General features: G+C 37.4%; 2 protein-coding genes across 3 annotated transcripts in view; one reads left to right on the forward strand and one right to left on the reverse strand.

Annotated features, from left to right (window-relative positions):
• Positions 1-20,471, forward strand: part of TBCD (tubulin folding cofactor D) — a 256,774-nt gene that overhangs the window by 55,346 nt on the left and 180,957 nt on the right. The gene's annotated exons all lie outside the window — the stretch shown is intronic.
• ZNF750 (zinc finger protein 750) lies at positions 3,878-6,480 on the reverse strand. The gene is made up of 2 exons (XM_024217616.2): positions 5,042-6,480; positions 3,878-4,595 (listed from the first exon to the last, which is right to left on the reverse strand). The coding sequence occupies exons 1-2, from the start codon at positions 6,478-6,480 to the stop codon at positions 3,878-3,880; spliced, it is 2,157 nt and encodes a 718-aa protein (XP_024073384.1).

The following is a 20,471-nucleotide window of genomic DNA, read 5'->3' on the forward strand; positions in this document are numbered from 1 at the left end:
CTTCAGGAAGGCGAGTCAACATTGTATCCATCTATTGTTAATGAAAGTGCTGAGGGTGGTTTGGGAAATTGTAGGTTGGTAAATCTTGCTTTAAATAACAAGAAAAAAAAAAGAGAAAAGTTTAGCTAGTAAGTTATAAAGCATCAGTCTGAATATAGTGGGCAAACTAGCATTTAACCTCCTAGTATGAACCATGCCTCTTTTAACTCTGTTAGAACACAGTTGAAAATTAAAACAGGTAAAGGAGAACGGGTGGGTGTAGTTTAAAATGGCCTTTGATGAAGTTCCTCACAGAAGGCCATTAAGCAAAATGACTAATAGGTGGGTGGAAGTTGAAGTCCTGCAATGGATTTTTTTTTTTTAAAGGCTTGGGATAAGAATAGCTAGAGTAAGAATAGACTGTTTTCAGTGTGGAAGGAGATTCTGAGAAGGGCAGTGGGAATTTTGGAGGCATGGTGGTAAGAGAACATGTGGTAAAGAGGCATGAGAACATGTTTTTATAAAATAAGATTATGAAGTTTGGCTATGAAAATATATGAGTCAGTAATGAATGGGATGGAGGAGATCAGCCAGTTGCTCAGGTCTGTCCTTTCCAATAGGTGGACTTGTGAAGAAAGCTGCAAGCAAGCTTGCACAAACATGAAAATGGGTACAAGGAATCTTAAAAAGTATCTCTGGGTATGTCGACACAGCAATGTAAGCCGAGGGTTAGTGGGACTTGAGTCAGTTGCCTGTGTCAGGGAACAATGGGCTTGAGTGTCTACATTGTATTTTAACCCTAGGTCTAGGGCTCTGGTGTCCACAGTGCAGTGCCCAGACTGAAGTCAAAGTAGTCCTATCCCAGAATGCCTAGCAGCCTGTGTCTCACCCCCCACTGTGTCGACACTCTAGTCCTAAGAATGTGTTGCACTGTGGGAAAATGCTACTGCTATTGATGGGACTCAGGTGCCCATAAGGAGCACATGAGTACATAAACTGCATAATTAGCTCCTTTGGTGGCTGTCTCAGTAGAACGACTGCAGTTTGAGAACACTTTGAACTACCATGTAATCTGAGAATTGGCTCTCCACCATTAGGTTGAGTAACATTCTGCTGGAAACTCTGGGATACATCTGGAGAACTTCCAGGACCTGAGTCTAGCTGGGGCCGCATGCACACAAGAAAGCAATAGGGCTCAGGATCCTAGGTCCCAGCTTAACATGGGCTTGGACCCTCCAGCCATACAGGGTCCCGGGACTCTAGGTCCAAACTCTAGATTAGCACAATTGGTGTGTGGATGCAAGGGTGGTTAGGCTTTAGCCTGGGCTCAAACCTGTGTAGACATACCTAATGTGTAGCTAATCTATGGAACTCACTGCCTTGGTATATTACATCTCTATCCCAATATAACATGAATTCTGATATAACGCGGTAAAGCAATGCTCCGGGGGGGGGGGGGGGAGTGGCGGGGCAGGGCTGCGCAATCTGGCGGATCAAAGCAAGTTCGATATACGCGGTTTCACCTATAATGCAGTGAGATTTTTTGGCTCCCGTGGACAGCGTTATATCGAGGTAGAGGTGTATTGATGAAATTGGCTTAGTCCTGCTCAAAAAATAAAAATAAAAATTGGGCTCTAGTAACAATTGTATGTACAGTACTAAGGATAAAGTAACCCTTGTCATTTATCTTCATACTTCAAGGAATTAAACTGAATACCAGCTGGGATCAGGGAGAAATTCTCCCTACTCTCTTCATCATTTGGTATTATACAGTTAGGTACATTATAGGTATCTTACACCATACTCAGAAATAGCCAGAATTCATGACAGTTGGATTTCATTGGCCTCTTCTGGTTGGCTTTCATTGGCCTAGTTCCTCTGTTCAAACTCAAATTGGTATTCTGTTTGAAAATCTGTGGGAAATCTTTTTTTTCCTCATGAAGGAATGTAAATTAGTAACCAAGTTATTAGTGTCGGTTGTTAGAATTATCAAACATCTAATTCCTGTAGTCTGCAGTTAATATTATATCTAGCAGAACCTTGCCTAGCCAAATCCATCTTATCCCAAGATACCATATTATCTGGAAATTAGATTATGCCCCCAAAGTGCATCAGTTGCATTGAAAAGCATCCGTTCTTCTTTAAATGCATTTTATGGCCATTGCTGTCTTTTGTATAAATGGGGATTTCCTGTATCTGAGTAATTAGTTGATGTGAAAGGTGTACATATGGTTTAAATTGGTTTATGATTGATCTTTCTTTGTTTTACTCAAACTGATTGGGCAGTTTCAATTTTTTAATACCAGTTACATTAGCAGCTGCTGTACAAGTCCAAACATGATGATTATTTATGAATCATAAGCAGTACAGTTTTTTGTTAAACCTTTGGCAAAGCTTGTCTGGATAACATCTTTGTGGGATTTTAGGGAGTGCCTGTAATTTCCCAAATGGCTGGGATGTACAGTATGCAGATTCATTCACCTGTAGCTTTCCAGTGAAGGAAACTCATCTTAATATAATAAGATAAGTGACTGATATGCTAGGCCATGATTTACTTTAATTGCTAGCTCAAAAGCCAATAGTTATGTTTAATCTGCTATTGATTATTTTTTGTGCAAAACACACTTTACTAACAATAACAACATAGACAATTTATTCCTTAATCATTAACATATATGGAATTAGTAATTAAAGTACAGTACACAGCTTTATTTGAAAAATGAGAAGTTCTTATACACAATTATAGAATTAGAAAATGGTTTGTCTGCAAAAGCACATTAAGATCCAGAATTAGTGATACATATTTACTGAAATTGAAACCTTCACCAGCAGTGCTTTCCTCAAGTGAAATAAATTATTGGCATAACTATCCTTTTAGGCTGGGATTTCCAAAGGAGTCTAGGGGTGTTAGGTGCCCAAATCCTGTTGAACTTCAATGGAATTTGGACACTTAACTCCTTGGAAAATCCCAGCCTCAGGGCTTGTCTGCACACAGAGTTGTACTGGTTTAATTCAAGCTGTAAATTTAAACTGTTTCAGTTAAACTGGTGCAAACCCTGTGTGAGCACTTATATTTCAACTTGAGAACTTACTTTGGTTTAAATTTAAACCTGTTCTTAGCTGGCTAAATTGGTTTCTGGGCCTTTGCTATGTCTGTGTTCTCCTGCAGGACTAATTTGATGAAGAACAAGTTTAATTTAAACCAAAGTAAGCCTCTGAAGCTGGAATAAAAGTGCTCATGCAGAGATTTGCACTATTTTAACTGAATTGATTTAATTAAACTGGTGCAAGCTTGTGTGTACCCAAGATCTTAAATTTATGAATGTTTCTTCAGTACAACCATTGTGGTATATTCACATTCAAAACAGAGTTTTCAAACTAAGGTCTAAATAACAAATTTAAATTTTAAGCTGAATTTAAACTACTGCAGAATTAAAGAAAAATTATTTGCTAGGAACAAAAAAAATTAGATTAATTAAACAAAATTAAGTTAAATATGATATGACAGCACATGATGAACAGTATATTTATTGTTTCTAAAGTTTATAAGTCTTGTAGTAAAAGCAGATGTAAAAAGTATTTTACCATATTGCAATTCCCAAAAACATTAAACATCCATCTCATGTACTTTGATTGGCTTAAGTTATGAATGCAAAAGTTTCTCATGAAAATCTGAGTTTACACATAGGAAATTTCAATTACTTAAAAACATTAGTACAAAATTATAAACACATTCTATTTACATGGTAGTTTATACACAGCTTCTTATGGTCCAAACAAAAAAGTCAGCCAAACAAACAGAAAAAGATGTCGGTACAGAGAAACTGTGTAATCTAGCAGATAAGTTTAACAGTTGCTCCATGATGTAAAAGGAAATATATTAGCAAGTGAAATAATATTATGATACTCGTGTTCTCTTTCTTAGAGTAAACACTCTGCTGCAGTCATTGGGTCTTACTCTTTTAGACCCTTGCTGTGCTTTTGCGGATTCTTTTTGATTTGTCCTTTTTTGTCCTTTTGCTTTGTGATTGCGGTGATTATCCTGAGTATCTGAAGAACTGAGGGTAGGCTCTGTACATGGAGTACTACAGTCTTGAGAACTTTGTTCTTCCTTGTCCAGTCTCATTTTACTAGGACTATATGCAGCTAGCTGACAAAGAGCAACAGCTGCTGTTTGTTTTTGTTCATCAGAATTGTCAATTACTCTTAAATCTTGGACTTCAGTACTCTGTGCTGTGAAAGAAGGCTTGTCACAGGCACTGTTAGGATTCATTGTGTTGTATACATCTTCAGAATTTTCATTTTCATTGTTTGGAGTGGTGGCAGTCCCAGCATCATGTGATGAATGCTGAAATGAAGTTTTCAGGCTGACGGTGTTATAGGAATCTTTCACTGAGAGATTCAGAGGCATGTCTTGCAATTCAATAAAACTCTGAATTTCCATTTTGGAAGCATTTTTGTACAGGTGTTCATGAACAACTCCTGTGTGTGTGTCAGGCTTCTTTGAAAGATTAAGCGGAGTTATCCCTGTGTCGTCCTCTGTGTTGGACAGAGAGGCCTCATTCTTTGCTTGACATTCAGTCTGAACATGTGTATCTTCCCCAGTGACGTGAATACTGAAAGAAATGGAAACAAAAAACATAATTCATTAAGTTTTTTATTTTCTGATGGGGGGTAGAAGGAGGAGAATAGTTTGACCAGAACTCTAACTACATTGGGCACCCTTTAAATGTGAAAATCACTGTAGCTAATATCAGATTTGGTAGTGTTCTGGATATTTCTTTAGAGTAGGTATAGGGAAATGCAGATAGTAATGAAGTTATATATTTAAGGAAAGCTGGCAAGCTCAATTATGTAACCACTGTACTTACAGGTTTTATGGGTGCTGGTATTATACTTTGCATAGATATACATAGAATATTTTAAAACATTTTTTAAACATCCCAACAGTGTAATATTTCATATACTAGACATTTAAAATATGAATAGAGTTGTCTTTGTTTTCCCCTAGTAAATCCTGAAAAAGCAATTTGCAAAGGGTTTTTTTTTTTTTTTTTTTTACCTGATAGATGAATCTCTATCTTGCTGGTTCTGCATATTTTGAAGTAGAGTTGATTGATCTATGCTTTTCCTCGCAAGTCTGAGGGCTGAGAAATTTTCTTCCTGTTGGTCATACTTCCCAGTTACAGTGGAAGATGGTTTGTTAGAGAGGTCAAACAGGCCTTCACAAACATGGCTTGTCTGAGTGAAGTTAGTTGGGCTGGGTCTACCAGGTGAGCCTGTTGCTGCGCTCCCTGCACGGGGGCTCATTTTGGCATTTTCTCTTTCATTTGGGTCTTCTTTTGAATGGTTTTTGGCATGCAGCAGTGGAATTTCTTTTTCATAATCAGTCTGCTTTTTATGGGAGCTTAATGAGTATTGTTGAGATGGACTTGAAGAAGTTGGGTACAGCAAGGTAGTTTCCTCCATTAGATGAGAACTTGTATCTCTACTAATACCAGCTACATGTGGAAATCTATAAAATGGAGGATCTGTTGGTCTACAAAATCCATATGGCACTGGGGGACTGGAATGATATTGTGGAAGTAATCGGTAGTGCTCATATGATGATGGATTTATTGGCTTTGGGAGTGGCCCAGGGTGGGGAAGAAAATGTCTTTGATCTTGGGTCCCATAGACAGACAGCACAGAGTTTTCACACTCTGGTGAGTTACTTGGAAGCAAGTAAGGTGCATAGATAGCCAGTCCATGCTCATAAAAAGGGGGTGAATACTCTGGAATCATTGGATGCATGTAAGGTGGAATGGGACCAAAACCTTTTGTGGGAGGAATTTTATGTGGAAACTCTGGTGGGATAAAAGTAGAACCTGATTTCCATGGGTGGTTTGGAGCATGAAATGCAGACTTTGCATGAAAAGGCAAGCTTTTGTTGTTCGAATTAGACAGGGATATCATTTCAGCAACCTCATTAGTTTCTGGGCCTTTACTATGTCTGTGCTCTCCTACAGGAACAAAAGCTGAGGGCCTTACAATGCCATCCAAACCAGGCTGCATGTTGATTACACTTTCTGCGGTAGTACTGGCAGGAGTTAATTCCTTCTGTATTACAAGCTTTTGTCCTTGAGCTGATTTATTTGTTGTCTGATTTTGTAATTCTACATTTTCCTTGGCATCATCTTTTGCAAAAGCATATTGAGGCTTAGAATCAAGATTTGATAGACCGTTTGTGATAGATTTAGAAGAAGTTGGTTTAGCTGTAGGTTCTATCTGATTGATCTGTTTGGGCTCCAAGGAACCAGACTTTGGGCACTTGATAACTCTATCCTGCTCTGATACTAAAGTAATTGAGTTTTTGCAGAGACCGTACTTCATATGGTTAAAAAGGTGGGATTTCTCATTGCAAGTAAAGGGGCACTGAAAACACTTATATTTAAATGGTTTTCCTGGAGGCCTTGGGATGTAATGAGGTTTCTTTGGTTTACGCTCTTTGAGGAGACTCATTTTTCTGCTTTAATGCTTATTTTATAAAGGAACATTAAATATATTTTTGCAGTTTTCTTCAGTTTCAAACTGTTGATGTTTTCAGTTTTTCAGGTTTCAAGAATCTCTTCTTCACATTAGAAAGGATAATTTGATTTGAAGCCAGCTCCTCTGTTGCAAGATGTCAGGGAAAAATCAACACTCCAGTAACTTATAGTACAGGAACTGTAACAGAAAAATTAAAATCAAATATGCTGGCACACAAGAATTTAAATAAAAAATGAATGCATTCTTCTGACCACATCTATCTGAAGTTTTTTCCCCATTGAAATGTGTCAAGCACATGTATTACCCATATGTAATATCAAGTGGGTGCATAGAAAGCTGAAGTCCAAGTTTTCAGACTTGGATGCCTAAAGTTAGGCATCCATGTGCATATTTAGGCACCTAAAGAAGTGTCCTGGTTTTTTTGGGGTTTTTTTTTAGAGATGCTCTTAAAAAAAAAAAAAAGCTCTTCTGAAAGCTGAGGGAACATTCACTCAGAAGGTAAATGGGACAAAAAGAGTATAGGTAGGTGGAGCTGTAGGGAGGAATGAAAGAAGAGGGGGAAGAAGGCAAAGGGTAGGTTCTGGCAGCAGCAGGTGGTATGGGGCAAGCCTGCCAGGCCAGCTGGAATCCCTCCTCCTCTTTCCCCTGGCTGGGATGTTAGGGTGGAGAGTGGGATTGGCTCCACCCTTGAGAGCTGACCCAGTCTTTCCAGAGACCAACCAACACTCCCTCCTGCCTGGCATAGCATCTCCTGGCAGTCTAAGCAAATGTCTGAAAGCTGGTCAGTCTGAATGGGTATATTAGGACTGGCTAGTGTCTCAAGGATAAAACCAACTCCCATTTTGGGTCTGTCTTAATTCAATTAAAAGACATGGGCATTAGAATCTCTAGTTAATAGAAGAATGGTCTGCTTGACTAACATTTAACATTCTTCATCTGTGTAGGGGACTGTGGGGGCAAGGGGAGTGAGTATGTGTACAATATTTAATATTCAGGTAGAAACATGTGTCAGACAGCCATTGATTTATAGGGGTATGATCCACTTGCCTTCTTTCAGAAAACTAAAGAAGTGGATACTTTATATAGTCTGATGATTTTCGTGGTAGATAAGTCAGGAGGGCTTGTATCAGCTTGTTCCAGTATGTTCACTGATTCTGAAGGCGTGAGAACCTCTCAGAGTCAAGTTCTCATGATTTTATAGGATGTGTTATGGCAGAGATCTAAAAACTGATGATTTCATCATGAACTATAAGCATCATTATCAAAATGATGACTGTTGCAAAACCACGTACTGTATCTATTGTGTTGCCCGAAACTTCAGGAATCCTAATTGTGAGTGACTAGTACAGTTTGATATTTTTCTAAAAGCTTTACTTACATAAAAGGTTGAATTAGAAGTATTAAAATATTAGATTTAGGAAAATAGTTACTGGTAACTACATGCTGTTGAGATTTTATTTAAAGTATCAAGATGTCTTGCATTTCTCAAATCGGACACTTTATTAATAGAAAATGATGTGCAAGACATTAATATTGAAACCTGAAGGCAAAGCTAGAAAATTGCTGCTTATTTGAACAGGTATAGTAATTCTAGAAAAATGTTCTTATATTAAATATATTTTGTGTTTTTGCTATCATAGAAATTTAAGTATTTACTGTTTTTAGTAGAATTGTAATCTTAAAGGCAGCTTGAATAAATTCAGCAGCACTTTATGAAAAAAAAAAGCTACATTTAGATTTATCTATAAGAATAAGCCTGATTTTGATTCTTACAAACATTTAGTTAAGTATGTGATTTAAATATATAGCTTTACAGCAATTTAAATAACTAGAAACCAATAACAGCATGGTAATATTTAATGTATTATTCTACAGCAGGAAAAAAAATTCAAAGCTCTTTCTGTTTTTTTCAGACATAGATCCTAGTCATCTCAGCATGATGTTAGTAAAATACATGCCAGCATGTTACGATTTTGTCAGTATCAGTCACTTGTTAGAATTATGATTCAGTACACAGAAAATAAATTGCCAGACAAATGAAATTTATCTAGAATCTCTATGAAATGTGCAAGCATTGCTCTTGCTAAAATAAGAAATGGAAAAAAAAGTTGTGTGATTTGCCCTTGTTTTGACTGAAATAAAGTTTGCTGCATTTTTGACTAATGTATAACTAAAGTGGAGAGCTTATAATAACTTGGTCAAGTCAGTTTGGACATGTTAGTCTTTGTGCTTTCTTGAAAGTACCAGAAATAATTGTGCTTGAAGATAGTGTTGTCAAAACAAACTACCCCGGGCATGCATACTTGAGCAGTTTACATCAACAGTTTGAGTTTGTATTTGAATTTCAGATGACAATATTTATTATCAAGAGAATGTTAATTAGTTTTTCTTGTTTAATAATTAGTTTCTCTTTTGATTAATAACGTAAATTCTCATACTTTCCTCTTTGTGTATGTTTTTTTTCCTGTTGTTGAACAGGAATATTTTGAATAATATTTTAACTATCCTTTCTTAATCATGTAAGTGGATTGCTGCACCTCTCAAAGCTAAAAATTCATATTGTAGGAGTTGGCAATGTCTTTGCAATGTGCGTATAAATGGACGAGAACTATAAAAGCTTTATATATATATATATATATTTTTAAAGTTTATTTTACCCTAGTGTGATTCTTACCTACTCAGCGTGATGCCAGTAGTGCTTATAGAGGAAGATGCCCTGACACCTCAGGCAACGAATAAGTACATTGAGGGTTATTTTGAGGTTTTCACCCCTCTTAATTTTAGGCCAGTGTCTGCCTGTTGTATCTGTTCTCTCCTTATTTGCAGTGCTTCCCTGAGCACTAGCTAAACCTCTTCTGGTTGAAAATGCCAAGAATAAAATGCTTCTGGTCCCAGCAAAGACTGAGAAATCCAGTTCTATTCTCTTAAGTAAAACCCAAAAATATTTGCAGGGGAATATATTTCATAATTTAAAATAATTATTCACAAAATAAATACAGCTAGGAAATATATTAGATGGTCTAAAATAGCTGTAAATTTTTAAAGTTGCTGTATGCACAGTACATGAAAAAAATAATTACCTCATAGCTGCACTATATGTTGTTTGTGTGCTGGGGATATTAAAAGTTAAACTGTTAATATTAGAATAGCATTGTCAATGTTTTCATGGGGAAAAAATATCTAAAATTTATCATAATCTTCAGTAATAGTCATAATTTTAAAGTAACACTTTATTTCATTATTACTGTGGTTATCTGATTTTTAAAATTCACATTGTTATAATTACATAATTATCCAAAGTTCCTATCCCTAGTTTCCAACCTTGCTGGTATTTTTAATGGAAAATACATTTGGTTATTGTTTGGTGAAACTAGAACAGAAAGGTTCATTGGCCTTTTATGAATTGCTTGTCTATGGTAGGTCTTTTAATGCAAACCGGGGTAGTCAATTATTTTTTTGTCAAGGTCCAAATTTCTTGGTCAAGGACCAGACTCCAGAGAAACATTTTTCATACTACAATAACGATAATAAGTAAATAAAAAGGCTTTGAGGTCTGTTCAAAAGCATTTGGTGGTTCGGATTTGGCCCATGGTCTGCCTGTTGAATATCCCTGTACTAGACTGTCCTTTTGCATAACAGCCCCTTACTCCTACCCCTCAGCCTAGATGTGTATCATTTTGGGTGGCCACAAGTTTTTTGTCCTGGTTTTTAAAGAGACAAAACTGTTACCAGCCTCTTATTTTCATACTATGCTAGCAAATCCTACAAGAAAGAATATTGTGAATGTGTCACTATATAAATATAAATAGTTGGTATGGGGGTTCTAAATGGTAAAAGTTATTTAAAAAGCCTAATCTACCAAAGGGGTAGTTCCAGAATTGCTTTTATTGCAAACAGTGGTGGTAATTATAATCTTTCTTTGTAGGACATTGCTATGACAGGTTGCGTAACAGTTTGTCATACACATTAATATATATGCTCAATTGTTGTTGCAGTATTCCTTTTGCTGATGTTGATTTTACTGACCAGGAGTACTCATTGGGGTGGAACATTTTGAAGGGCATGCTATAATTAAAATATTGTGATGTGGCATTATTGCATAATTCAAGGACATGCCATTGTCACCTAACTTGTCTGCTGCAAGAACAAGATTTGTGAGTTTTATTCCAGTTGAGATTTTCCAGTGATTAACTACCACTCCCTCCTAGACTTTCAGTTCTTTTTCAACTGAAAAATAAATGTTAGCACAACTATTAGTTGATTGGGAGGAAACATCGGGAAGAGGGGTAGTTTGGTGGGTAAATAGAATAGGACACATGAGGTTGGGGAGAGAAGGATTTAAGGCTGCATGAATAGCTCAGCCAGGAAGCACAATATAGTACCCCAAATCTGTGGTGTAAATACAAGGTTAATAGCTTCAAACCTCAGTTAATCAAAGACAAAGTAAACTGAGTTCAGTCATTTTTATAAATCAGTGATGCACATTTAAATAATTTAAAACTGAAGTTGTTACTTTGTATGTACTTAATCTGATACATTTTAATTAACCAAAGAGACAGATGATTGCGACTAATAAAACTGCTGTATTCTCTCATACTGTGTAGAGTATACCTCCTAGAAGCTTAAAAAAAAATTGAAACAATTGCTCAAGATCTTATTTTGCACAAATTTTTCAATTGGTCAAAATATTAATATTTTATAGTTAGAGAATAATCAAAAGAATATCTGGTAACTAAAATATTTTTGTTGTCATAATTGTAAAACAGTTAAAATTGTTAATGTGCTTGGTAAACAGGTGCTTTAAAATATTTTCATTGGAAAAATATAGTAATTAATGTAAAAGGTCAATGGGAGCTAAAATGAAGAAAAAATCCTTTCTTTCTCACAAAATAAAATCACTATTTCACTTAAAAAGTCTTGTTAAAGTTTTATCATAAAGTGTCTATGCAATAAGTGCACCTGCTAGAAGAGGAGTTATTTTGCTTACAGAGATAGTGAAATATAAATGCTAAAAGAATGATAAGGGAATACATTTTGATCACTTTGTATTGGGTGTCAGTCTGATTACCATTAATTGAATTTACGTTTAAAAAAGTACTCACCAGATACGTAGATGGCTGAAGTATTCAAGGTGTTCACTGTTGCTAAGCTGTAGCTGTCAGTGCGGAGAGAGAAGTACCTGTTCTGTGCTTGATGGCCAAGTGAAACTGAAGGAGGCTGTTTCAGTGGGAGGGATTTAAAAAGTGTAGGAGTTGAGCCCTCAGGGTGTAGAGATGCACCTGATATTACTCCAGCCTGAAGCTACGATTCATGTATTTGTATCCACTGCTTTCGTTCAGCATTACCTCAGTGTCTGAGCTATCAAACAAAACTCTTGTCACTTTTGTGCCCTCCAACAAGCACATTTCTCTGTTCCCACGGACTGTCATGTTTGTGCCACTGCGTAATGATCTACTGTGTAAGTGGGGTGAAGCATGGTGTAGATGTGTGTTTAGCTTATGATCTTTTAAATCCGTTTAGGTGGGACACAGATCATAATGATTAAGTGGTTGGTAAACTGTAGAAAAAATTGCATGTAGAACACAGCAAGCTGCAACAAACAATATTTGGTTTTAGTTCTATAGAAACCATAGTTTTCTATGAATGCCTTTGTATGGTCGGCTTTTTAACACACTTGCTTATTATCTTTTTTCTCTCCTTTTATTGAAATCGCTTTGTCCTTCCAGAGTCTCTTCTCTGGCGAAGGCGGGACTCAGCTAACCCCAAGCTTGCTTGCCACAGGAACCTGCCAAAGCTTGCTTATGATCGACAGCCAAATGCACAGATACTGTAAATGGAAAGGAGACTCCTCAGTAGGAAATTGATTATCACATCCATGCATTCACTCCTTTTGCAGTTTAACTTTATGGCTGTTGAGCAAACCAAATTATAACCCTTTGCTAGCACTGACACTTGCTTTTAGTTAGATTTGTAAATATGACAAATTTATTACCGTGTTTACCAGAACTAAATTAGACACCTAAAAGTTAACTTTGCAAAGCTATTAAATGAGGGAATGTAGCTCTTATATTCTATCCCTTTAAAAGTCTTTATGATGCTTCATATTTTCTCTGAAATAAATTCCTTAGTTTTTGAAAGTCAGAACTGGATATAGGCAGAGTCAAAGTTCATGTAAAAGAGGGCTATGAAACAGCTCTCCACATTTAGTTTAACAAATTCCTTCATTTATTTCCCCTGTGAATTCATAGTGTTGTCTGGCAGTCAGCTTCAGACTGGGCACAAATTATTTTGTCTGATTCTCCCTCCCCCCCCCCCCCCCCCCCCCGCAGCGTGAGAATCAGTTGTGGAATTTTGAAAGAGTTTCTGCTGATCTGAAAGGGAAGGGTGGGTTTTTCTCACTGGGTGTGTTACTTCAAGAAAGGAAAAACCAGAGGGAATGTTTCTGAATGAATATGAGTTTGGTAATTTGCCATTGAGAGAGCTCTTTTGACAAGAGTGTTGTGTCAGGCCTCTACAACAGGAATATGGAGACCAATAGAGAATTAGTTCTGTAAATGCTGTTTCTTAGTGTGTAGGCCATATTCACTGCTGGCATAAACAGGCATGGTTCTGGGAGTTGTTTGTTTACACCAACAGTGATTTTTGCCTTCCATAGTTGTTTAAAATCTATGTGCCAAATCCTGTTATCAGTCTGCACTAATGTTTCCTATGGACTAAAATTGGAATTGTGCATGTGCAAGTTAATTTCATATTAGGCAGTAAGGTGTTTGGTTCAGGTATGGGTCTGTCTTTGTTTGCACAGCATTTCACATGATAGGGTGCTGAGTCTCACTGAGGCACTCAGGTGCTACTGCAATATAGATAAATAATAAATTTTAAGGCCCAGCAGACAACAACGTTATGTTTGTATTACAAAAATCATACAAAATACAAAACTATACTTGTCTAAAAAGGTATGATTTCCTTGTACAAGTATTGCTAAGAAAAGGGACACAGTGTATCCTGTTTTGGCTTAATATGGGATGTAGGACCTTGTGCGCAAAGTAAAGGTCATTTAAAAAAAAAATCTAAAACTGAAGTTTTCAAACTTTTTTTTCTAGTGGGACCCAAAATTTAATAGATGGATTGACTTGTGGATGTCTCCAGTTCTATTCACAGTTGCACAGATCAAGTCCCTTCCCTTTTTTTCAATTGCACAGCATCTCTGTGGCAGTTACAGTGGAGGAGTAACATTAGGAAAACATATTTTTAGGTTCTTTTATTGCAATTTAGCGGTTTGAAAAGGAGTACCATCAAGCTCTGCCTGCACCATTTGTCTGTAAGGACTGTTATTTCCCCCACTCTACCCCCTTAGGTAGGTAGGAGAGGTCTTAGAAGATAGTCAGTCTGTTTGTACTCTTAAGAAAATTTTAATCACAGGGGAGTTTGTCATGTTTCTGAAAACACTGTTCCTGAAAGGAGAGTCCTTTGTTTCCTCAAATATTTGGGAGGTTTTCCTTTAGTATTCCTTTTCCCACTGTAGGAACCCTTTCTCTTGTGCTAGTGAGACTGAAATGGAACATGAACGATATACTTGCCAGTCTCCTTGTGTCTTCTCTAAAACTTGCAGCATTTGTTTGTTTTTCCATCCCTTTTCCATGGCATGAGAGGATACATTTTTTTTGTCTTTCATTCATTCCCTTAAGAGAGATGGGCCTGTTTGACTCTTGGGAAGCTGAGGTATGTTTTCCTGGATAGATTCTGATAAAATATTTTTAAGTACCTGAGAGAACTTTCCAGCTTCTGAGAGTTAAAGGAAACTTGGGAAGTTGAGGAAGTTTTTGGGTATTTTGTTAATACAGGGTGACATTTATTGAGCTGGGACAGAGAGGCAGTTAAGTTTTAGAAACTACTGATTTGTTTTGTTTTTCTGGTCCTGCTCTGGCAAGTGTGAGGGAGGCAGTGAAGTGCTGTCCTCCTGCTGCCTTGATCCAGATATAACATGGAGCCTATTAAACACTTAGCCACTCCCTAGAAATGGCTGTTGTTAGGCAGGCCAGCCCAGCTCAGCTGTGGCTGAAGTACAGCTGCAGCAGGGAACAGCTAAAGAAATTGGAGTACTATTTGTATGTTAAAAGGGTATAAAAGACATGAAATCCAAAGCCTTAAGAAAATTCCAACTGGTAGAACCTATGTGATAGGATAGCTCCTGTATAACCTCTGCTAGGAATAATAAATTCCGGTAACACAAAGACCTAGTAAAAGCTGGTAACCAATATTTATTTTATTGTATTTTGTTAATTCATTGTACTTGCAGCTTCTATCGTTATTAGATAAACCTAGCCAGTCACCTCATGGGTGACACCGCTTAAACGACGATGAGCACAACAGTCATATTAGATGGTATAAACTCCAGGACTGATGTAACACTCTGGTGTTTCACTGGGCTGTCCTTTTATCATTGTTTTAAATGGCCTTTTATTTCTGCAGAGGTCTGTATCTATAGTTTAAGTCCTGCCCCTTCTGTAGGCTAGGAAATGATTCCTATGAATCTTAAATGGAATTTAGACCAGTCTTCCTAACAATCAAATAAGTGTTACCTAGTGGCTGCAGTTGGTTTCCTCTGACAATTGTACTGTAGCAAATAGCCTTTCTTTAAGATGCCTAAATACTAGAGTATTGGTGCTCTCTATGTAGTAAGGAAGGTAGCTAAAGATCTGTGTTTAATTTATCCCTTTATTTCTGAGACTCAAAAGTGTAGTTGACTTGGTCAGAGAAAAGCTGTAGGGAATTTTTGTAACAGCCTATGATTTCCTCACCTAAAAACATGGAGGGTTTTTGGTCTGTCTTTGATATAAAGAGCTATTTTTAATACAGCAAATTGTTCACCTACATTTAATTTCCCTTACCAATTTTCTCTTATTTTATAACGCCACCCTTCAAGGTCTGTGTAACAATGTCCACTACCCTGCTGATGGTTATTTTTCCCCACAGTCATTTTGGCCTTTGCCATTGTTGGGGCTCCTCTGAAAGCAGGAATGTAAGTTCCCACCTCAGATGAAGCAGAGTCAAAAAGGGTGTAATAGTTTAGGCATCTTGTCCAGGGCAAAGGGAGTTGTGAATCCCCTCCCCAAACAGAGCTGCAAAAGAGATGGCAATCTCCAGCATTAAATTTCTGCATCCTACTAAAGTTGTCTTAAAAGTATAAATATATTGAGCAGCTAGTACAGATAATGTAGAGAATCATAAAAGATAACTGTAATGTAACTCATCTGGTTGGATACTACAGATGCTTTCATTTAAGAATGGAAATATTACCTGAAAACATAATCACATGTCCAGGAAGTCCCCGCTTTCCACTGCAGAACCTGTCGATGTAGTTAAGTGTTGACAGATCCAGTAACAATTAGCATGCTTTGGATTACATTACCCTAGCCAATCCCAAAATAGCAGAATCTTCTTTTGAATCTATTTGGTATAACTCCAGTGTTATGGTTCCTGCTGTGCCCCAAAACATGCATGGATTTTACACAATATCCTCTTAAGTATCCTCTTCCAGTTCCATATGGATAGTTATTAGTTTTAATGATTCTCCAGTAACACCTTTTGAGACATATCTTTGTTCTTCCTAACGACTTCGAGTTCCTGACTTTGGAGATATGTCTGGGCATGTTAGCTTCACAATCTTTTATAAGCCATTTGTCCAAGCTCACTAGTTCAACATATTCATACAGAAAATATATAAAAATTCTGAAGTTTAATACCAAACTACAAATGATATTTTCAGATGTTTATTGTGGCCTATATTGTAACTGCCTTTTTGACATTGGAAACTAGGATGATTCTTGTGCTGGCTCCTAACATCTCCCCTGGGTAGTGAACCAGCATGGGGGAAGCAGGTTACTTTGGAAGTAGATGCTTGGGGCAGTGTTATAGACTGTTTATAATGAGGGGTTTTAATAGTCATTGTTTTCTTTGCGTACCAGTCCAGCAGAGAACCAAAATATGCCTTGCTTCTATTTGTGGTTGGCACTTGTGTTTTTTATTTTGCTCCAATTTCCATGTTTGCTTAGGATCGCTCCCACAAATCCATTTGCTGATATACTATCTAGTGTTTCATTTAGAATTAATTTGTACATACCTTAATTGTTCCATGTTCAGTCCTACTATACCTAAAATTGTTTTAGACACTGTCAGAATACTAAACTCGAGGGGCTAGTCTTATTAGTTATATGTGATATATTCCAAGTACGATTCTAGGTATAGTTTATTTTGTGTTTTTCTCTTAGAAATTTGACTCCTGCTTCCTTGAAAGATGTTAATAAGTTAAAAATTTAGGTAGAATTTTTAAAGACTTTCCACTGGAGAGAGGAAATATTCCTTATGGTGTGTTTTCTTACCTGCCTTAGAAATCTGTAATAATAAAGCGCATAAATCAGCAGCTAAAACATATTTAGTTGAATAAGATATTTGTCCTGCTTCTGAAAAAGATTTTAAGAGTGAAATTCCTGTACTATTCTTACTAATTGATTATATTATGTTATCTATTCTAAATATTTAGGTATAGGTAAACATTGCATGTTGGCAATTAGCCACATGACTTCCATTAACTTTAACTTTAGTTGTGAGGCTAAATTCTTGCACACTGAAAATTTACTCCTTCAAGCAAAATTACTAGAAGTCATTTAGGCAGATGAGGTGATTGAGGCAATGTCTTTTATTGGACCAACTTCTGTTGGTGAAAGAGACAAGCTTTTGAGCTCTCACAGAGGTCGTCTTCAGGTCTGGGAAAGGTAATCAGAGTGGCACAGCTAAATATATGGTGGAACAAATTAAGAAGTTAACTTGTTATAAGAGACCATTTGAGGAGAAGTGGGCAGTTAAGACCTCTGCAGTCATAGGATGAAGGAGGGTTAGTGGTTTACAGATTGTTGTAATGAGCCATAAATCCAGTGTCTTTACTAAATCTGTGGTTTTTAATATTTAGCAAAATTATGAATTTAAGCTCCCCGGCTTGTCTTGAAGGTGTTGTGCAGGTTTTCTTTGAGGATGAGGACTGATAGGTCAGATACGGAGTGATCATTTTGTGAAAAGTGTTCACCCAGAGGTGCTATGGTGTTTTTTGTCTTTTATCATTATTCTTTGTGAGTTCACTTGAGAGCACAGTGATTTTTTTTTTTTGTCTGGTTTCACTCATATAGTTGTTATTGGGGCAGTTAGCGCACTGGAAGCGGTACACCCCATGTTGTGATAGGCATGTGTAGAACCCCTGGATGTTGAAACTGTGTTATGGGAGGTATTGATCATCATAACAGTTGGATGTATGTCTGCAGGTTTTGCGTCTGTTGTTCTGACAGAATTTGGTGCCACTTTGAGTTGGTGTATCTGGTCTGTGGGGAGCTTGCTTCTGATGAGCGTAGTGAGATTGTGGGTTGTTTGAATGCTAAAAGAGGAGGTTCAGGAATGGTTTCTTTCAGGATGTCATTTAAAATGTTAATACCAGGAATCATTGGAGAACTAGCATGGACTACTACACTGAGGATTGTAGCTCTCTTAAATGAAAAGCTTCTTACCGTACAGCATTTGTAGGTGATGAAATCTTAATATGCGAACTTGGTTGCTGTATGATTTAACATCTCTTTGGTCTTGCTGCTGTCTTTGTGGCTTTGTAGGCTTCAGCCTTTTTTTCTTTTTCTTTTTTTTTTTTTTTTAAGTTAATTGGGTGGGGATAAATACTAAACCAACAAGAGAATCCTCGTTTACTTGAATTTCCGGTTTGCTTGTGAAAGGACCTTATTAAAATTTCTCTTGATGACATTACAATATAAATTTTAAAATGCCGAGGGTTTCCTAATATGCCAGCAGTGAGATTAAAAGTGTTTATACCGAACTCTCCACAGCTTCTTGATCACTGCAAATAGTCAGAGCTATATTTAATTAGCAGCTGTAAAATTAGGGGGCTGATCTTGCTCCTATTAAAGTCAATGTTAGTTTGTAATTGATTTCATGTTTGCAGGTAACTTAATTTTTGCATAGTTCACTATGGTCCAAGCACATTCTTACTCTTTTTTTATTTAAACATACTAATTGTTAAAGTAAGATTGGAAGCAGTTGCTTCATGGAGATTAGAGGAAATGAAGCAGAGGGGAGATGAGAGGCTCAGCAGAATGACTTTGCATGGTTGAACATGAAACTGGATTGGTGTTAATTTAGCAGGATTCCAGTAAGGAAAACACTTTTGTTGTCAACCAGCCTACACATTCATACTCACTTATTCACTCGCAGAGGATGAATTTCATCTCTCTTCCTGTACTGCGTCTAACAATGAAAGCTGCTTTTTATACAACCTTTTATATGGAAAGCATTCACTTTGATATACATAAAGAGTTGAATATGTGGTTGGCTCAGAGGCTACTGACAGTTCAGTGTAGGTGATCCAAGTTCAAAACTTGGTTTCTCACTCCCAAACTATATAATATAATATATGGAGATATACCTATCTCATAGAACTGGAAGGGACCTTGAAAGATCATCAAGTCCAGTCCCCTGCCTTCACTAGCAGGACCAATTTTTTTGCCCCAGATCCCTAAATGGCCCCCTCAAGGACTGAACTCACAACCATGGGTTTAGCGGGCCAATGCTCAAACCACTGAGCTATCCCTCCCCCCAAGTGGGATCTGGGAACATTATGGATGCAGTAGAATCAGTTTCTGATATAGAAGGTGGAAGAGAATGCTTTGCATACCTCTTTAGCACTCAGTGCATAGTAGGAGGAGGGAAATAACTTACAAACGGAAGCAACTATTTTCAGGAGAGGGAGGGAGGGAGGTGTGGAGAAGGGGTAGAGGACAGAAGGAAGGAGGAGTGGAACATGGAGGGCTGAGAGGAGAGGGACTATGAGAGATGGGGTGGGAAGCAATCAGAATAAACAGACAGCACATAAAAGAAAAGTCCAGGGACTGAGAAGGACATTCAGCTGCTTCTGGGGAATGGCTTTTCCTCCGATGGCTTGCTCTGCCCCTGGGAGTGCCTGCTTTTACCTTTGTAATTCCATGTAGCTGGGATCAGGGTTCCATGGGGCTTGATGTCTCTCTTGATCTCCTATAGGAGGAACCTTGGCTGACCTTATTTCTTGCCCTTGCTGTGGCTCAGGTTGCTGTTTGGAGGGAGTCTCTATAGCTTCCAGGGCTTGCTTCATCCCCGGGGCTCCTTGCTTTACTGCCTCCAAACAAGAGCATGGAATCTAATGCTGTCAGTACAGAAAAGACCAGTGTGCTGATTTAGTGGAATAAATTGACTGTGTACTGTTCCAGTGAATGGTAATCATGGCGTATTGTTTCTGTAAGAGGCATAGAGGTATACACTAATTAGAAGTACACTAATAAATATTTCTGTAAGATATTGAAAAGAATGGTCTAGGTCCTCCGCCAGTATAAATTGGCATAGCACCATTAACTACATCAGTTTACACCAACTGAAGATCTAGGGTAGAATTATCAAAAGAACCTAAGAGACTTAGCCTGAGTCCCATTTTCAAAACATTTGGAAGCCTCAGTCTCACTGAAAGGCAATGGGACTTATGCTTCTAAATTCCTTAGGTGCTCTTGAAAATTTTACCCTGGACCACTATTTCAGCAAAGATTTATGTAAATTAAGCAGCCTTTCAGTCCTTGCAGCCACCTTTCAGTTGTCATTTCTGTTCTATTCCCGAAATGTATGCCATATCCATCGCCAATTAAATAGATACATGAAATGAGAGCTTTTTATGCTGCCATCATCGCTGTGCTGAGGTTTCACTAATCTCAATGGCAGACATTCTGGCTTTAAAGAAACATCCACCTATGTGTAACCTGCTGTGTTTATATTATACAAAAGTTCCCAGCTACTGTGAATGGTCTTATTAATTTGATTAAAGTGGATATGTCCTTTGTGACCTGTGATAACAGCAGAATCTTTATTGGTGTTGTTCGAGGCACAGAGATACC

The sequence above is a fragment of the Terrapene carolina genome, unplaced genomic scaffold (genome assembly GCF_002925995.2).
Source record: "Terrapene carolina triunguis isolate 2854851 unplaced genomic scaffold, T_m_triunguis-2.0 Scaffold192, whole genome shotgun sequence".
Taxonomy (NCBI): domain Eukaryota; kingdom Metazoa; phylum Chordata; order Testudines; family Emydidae; genus Terrapene; species Terrapene triunguis.

What these genes read in the sequence shown, in the direction of transcription:
- ZNF750 (XM_024217616.2), bottom strand. Translation starts at nt 6,480, where the DNA reads ATGAGTCTCCTCAAAGAGCGTAAACCAAAGAAACCTCATTACATCCCA. An exon ending in GATAGAGATTCATCTATCAG is followed by an intron (nt 4,596 to 5,041) that starts GTAAAAAAAAAA and finishes CATTTCTTTCAG; the next exon opens with TATTCACGTCACTGGGGAAG.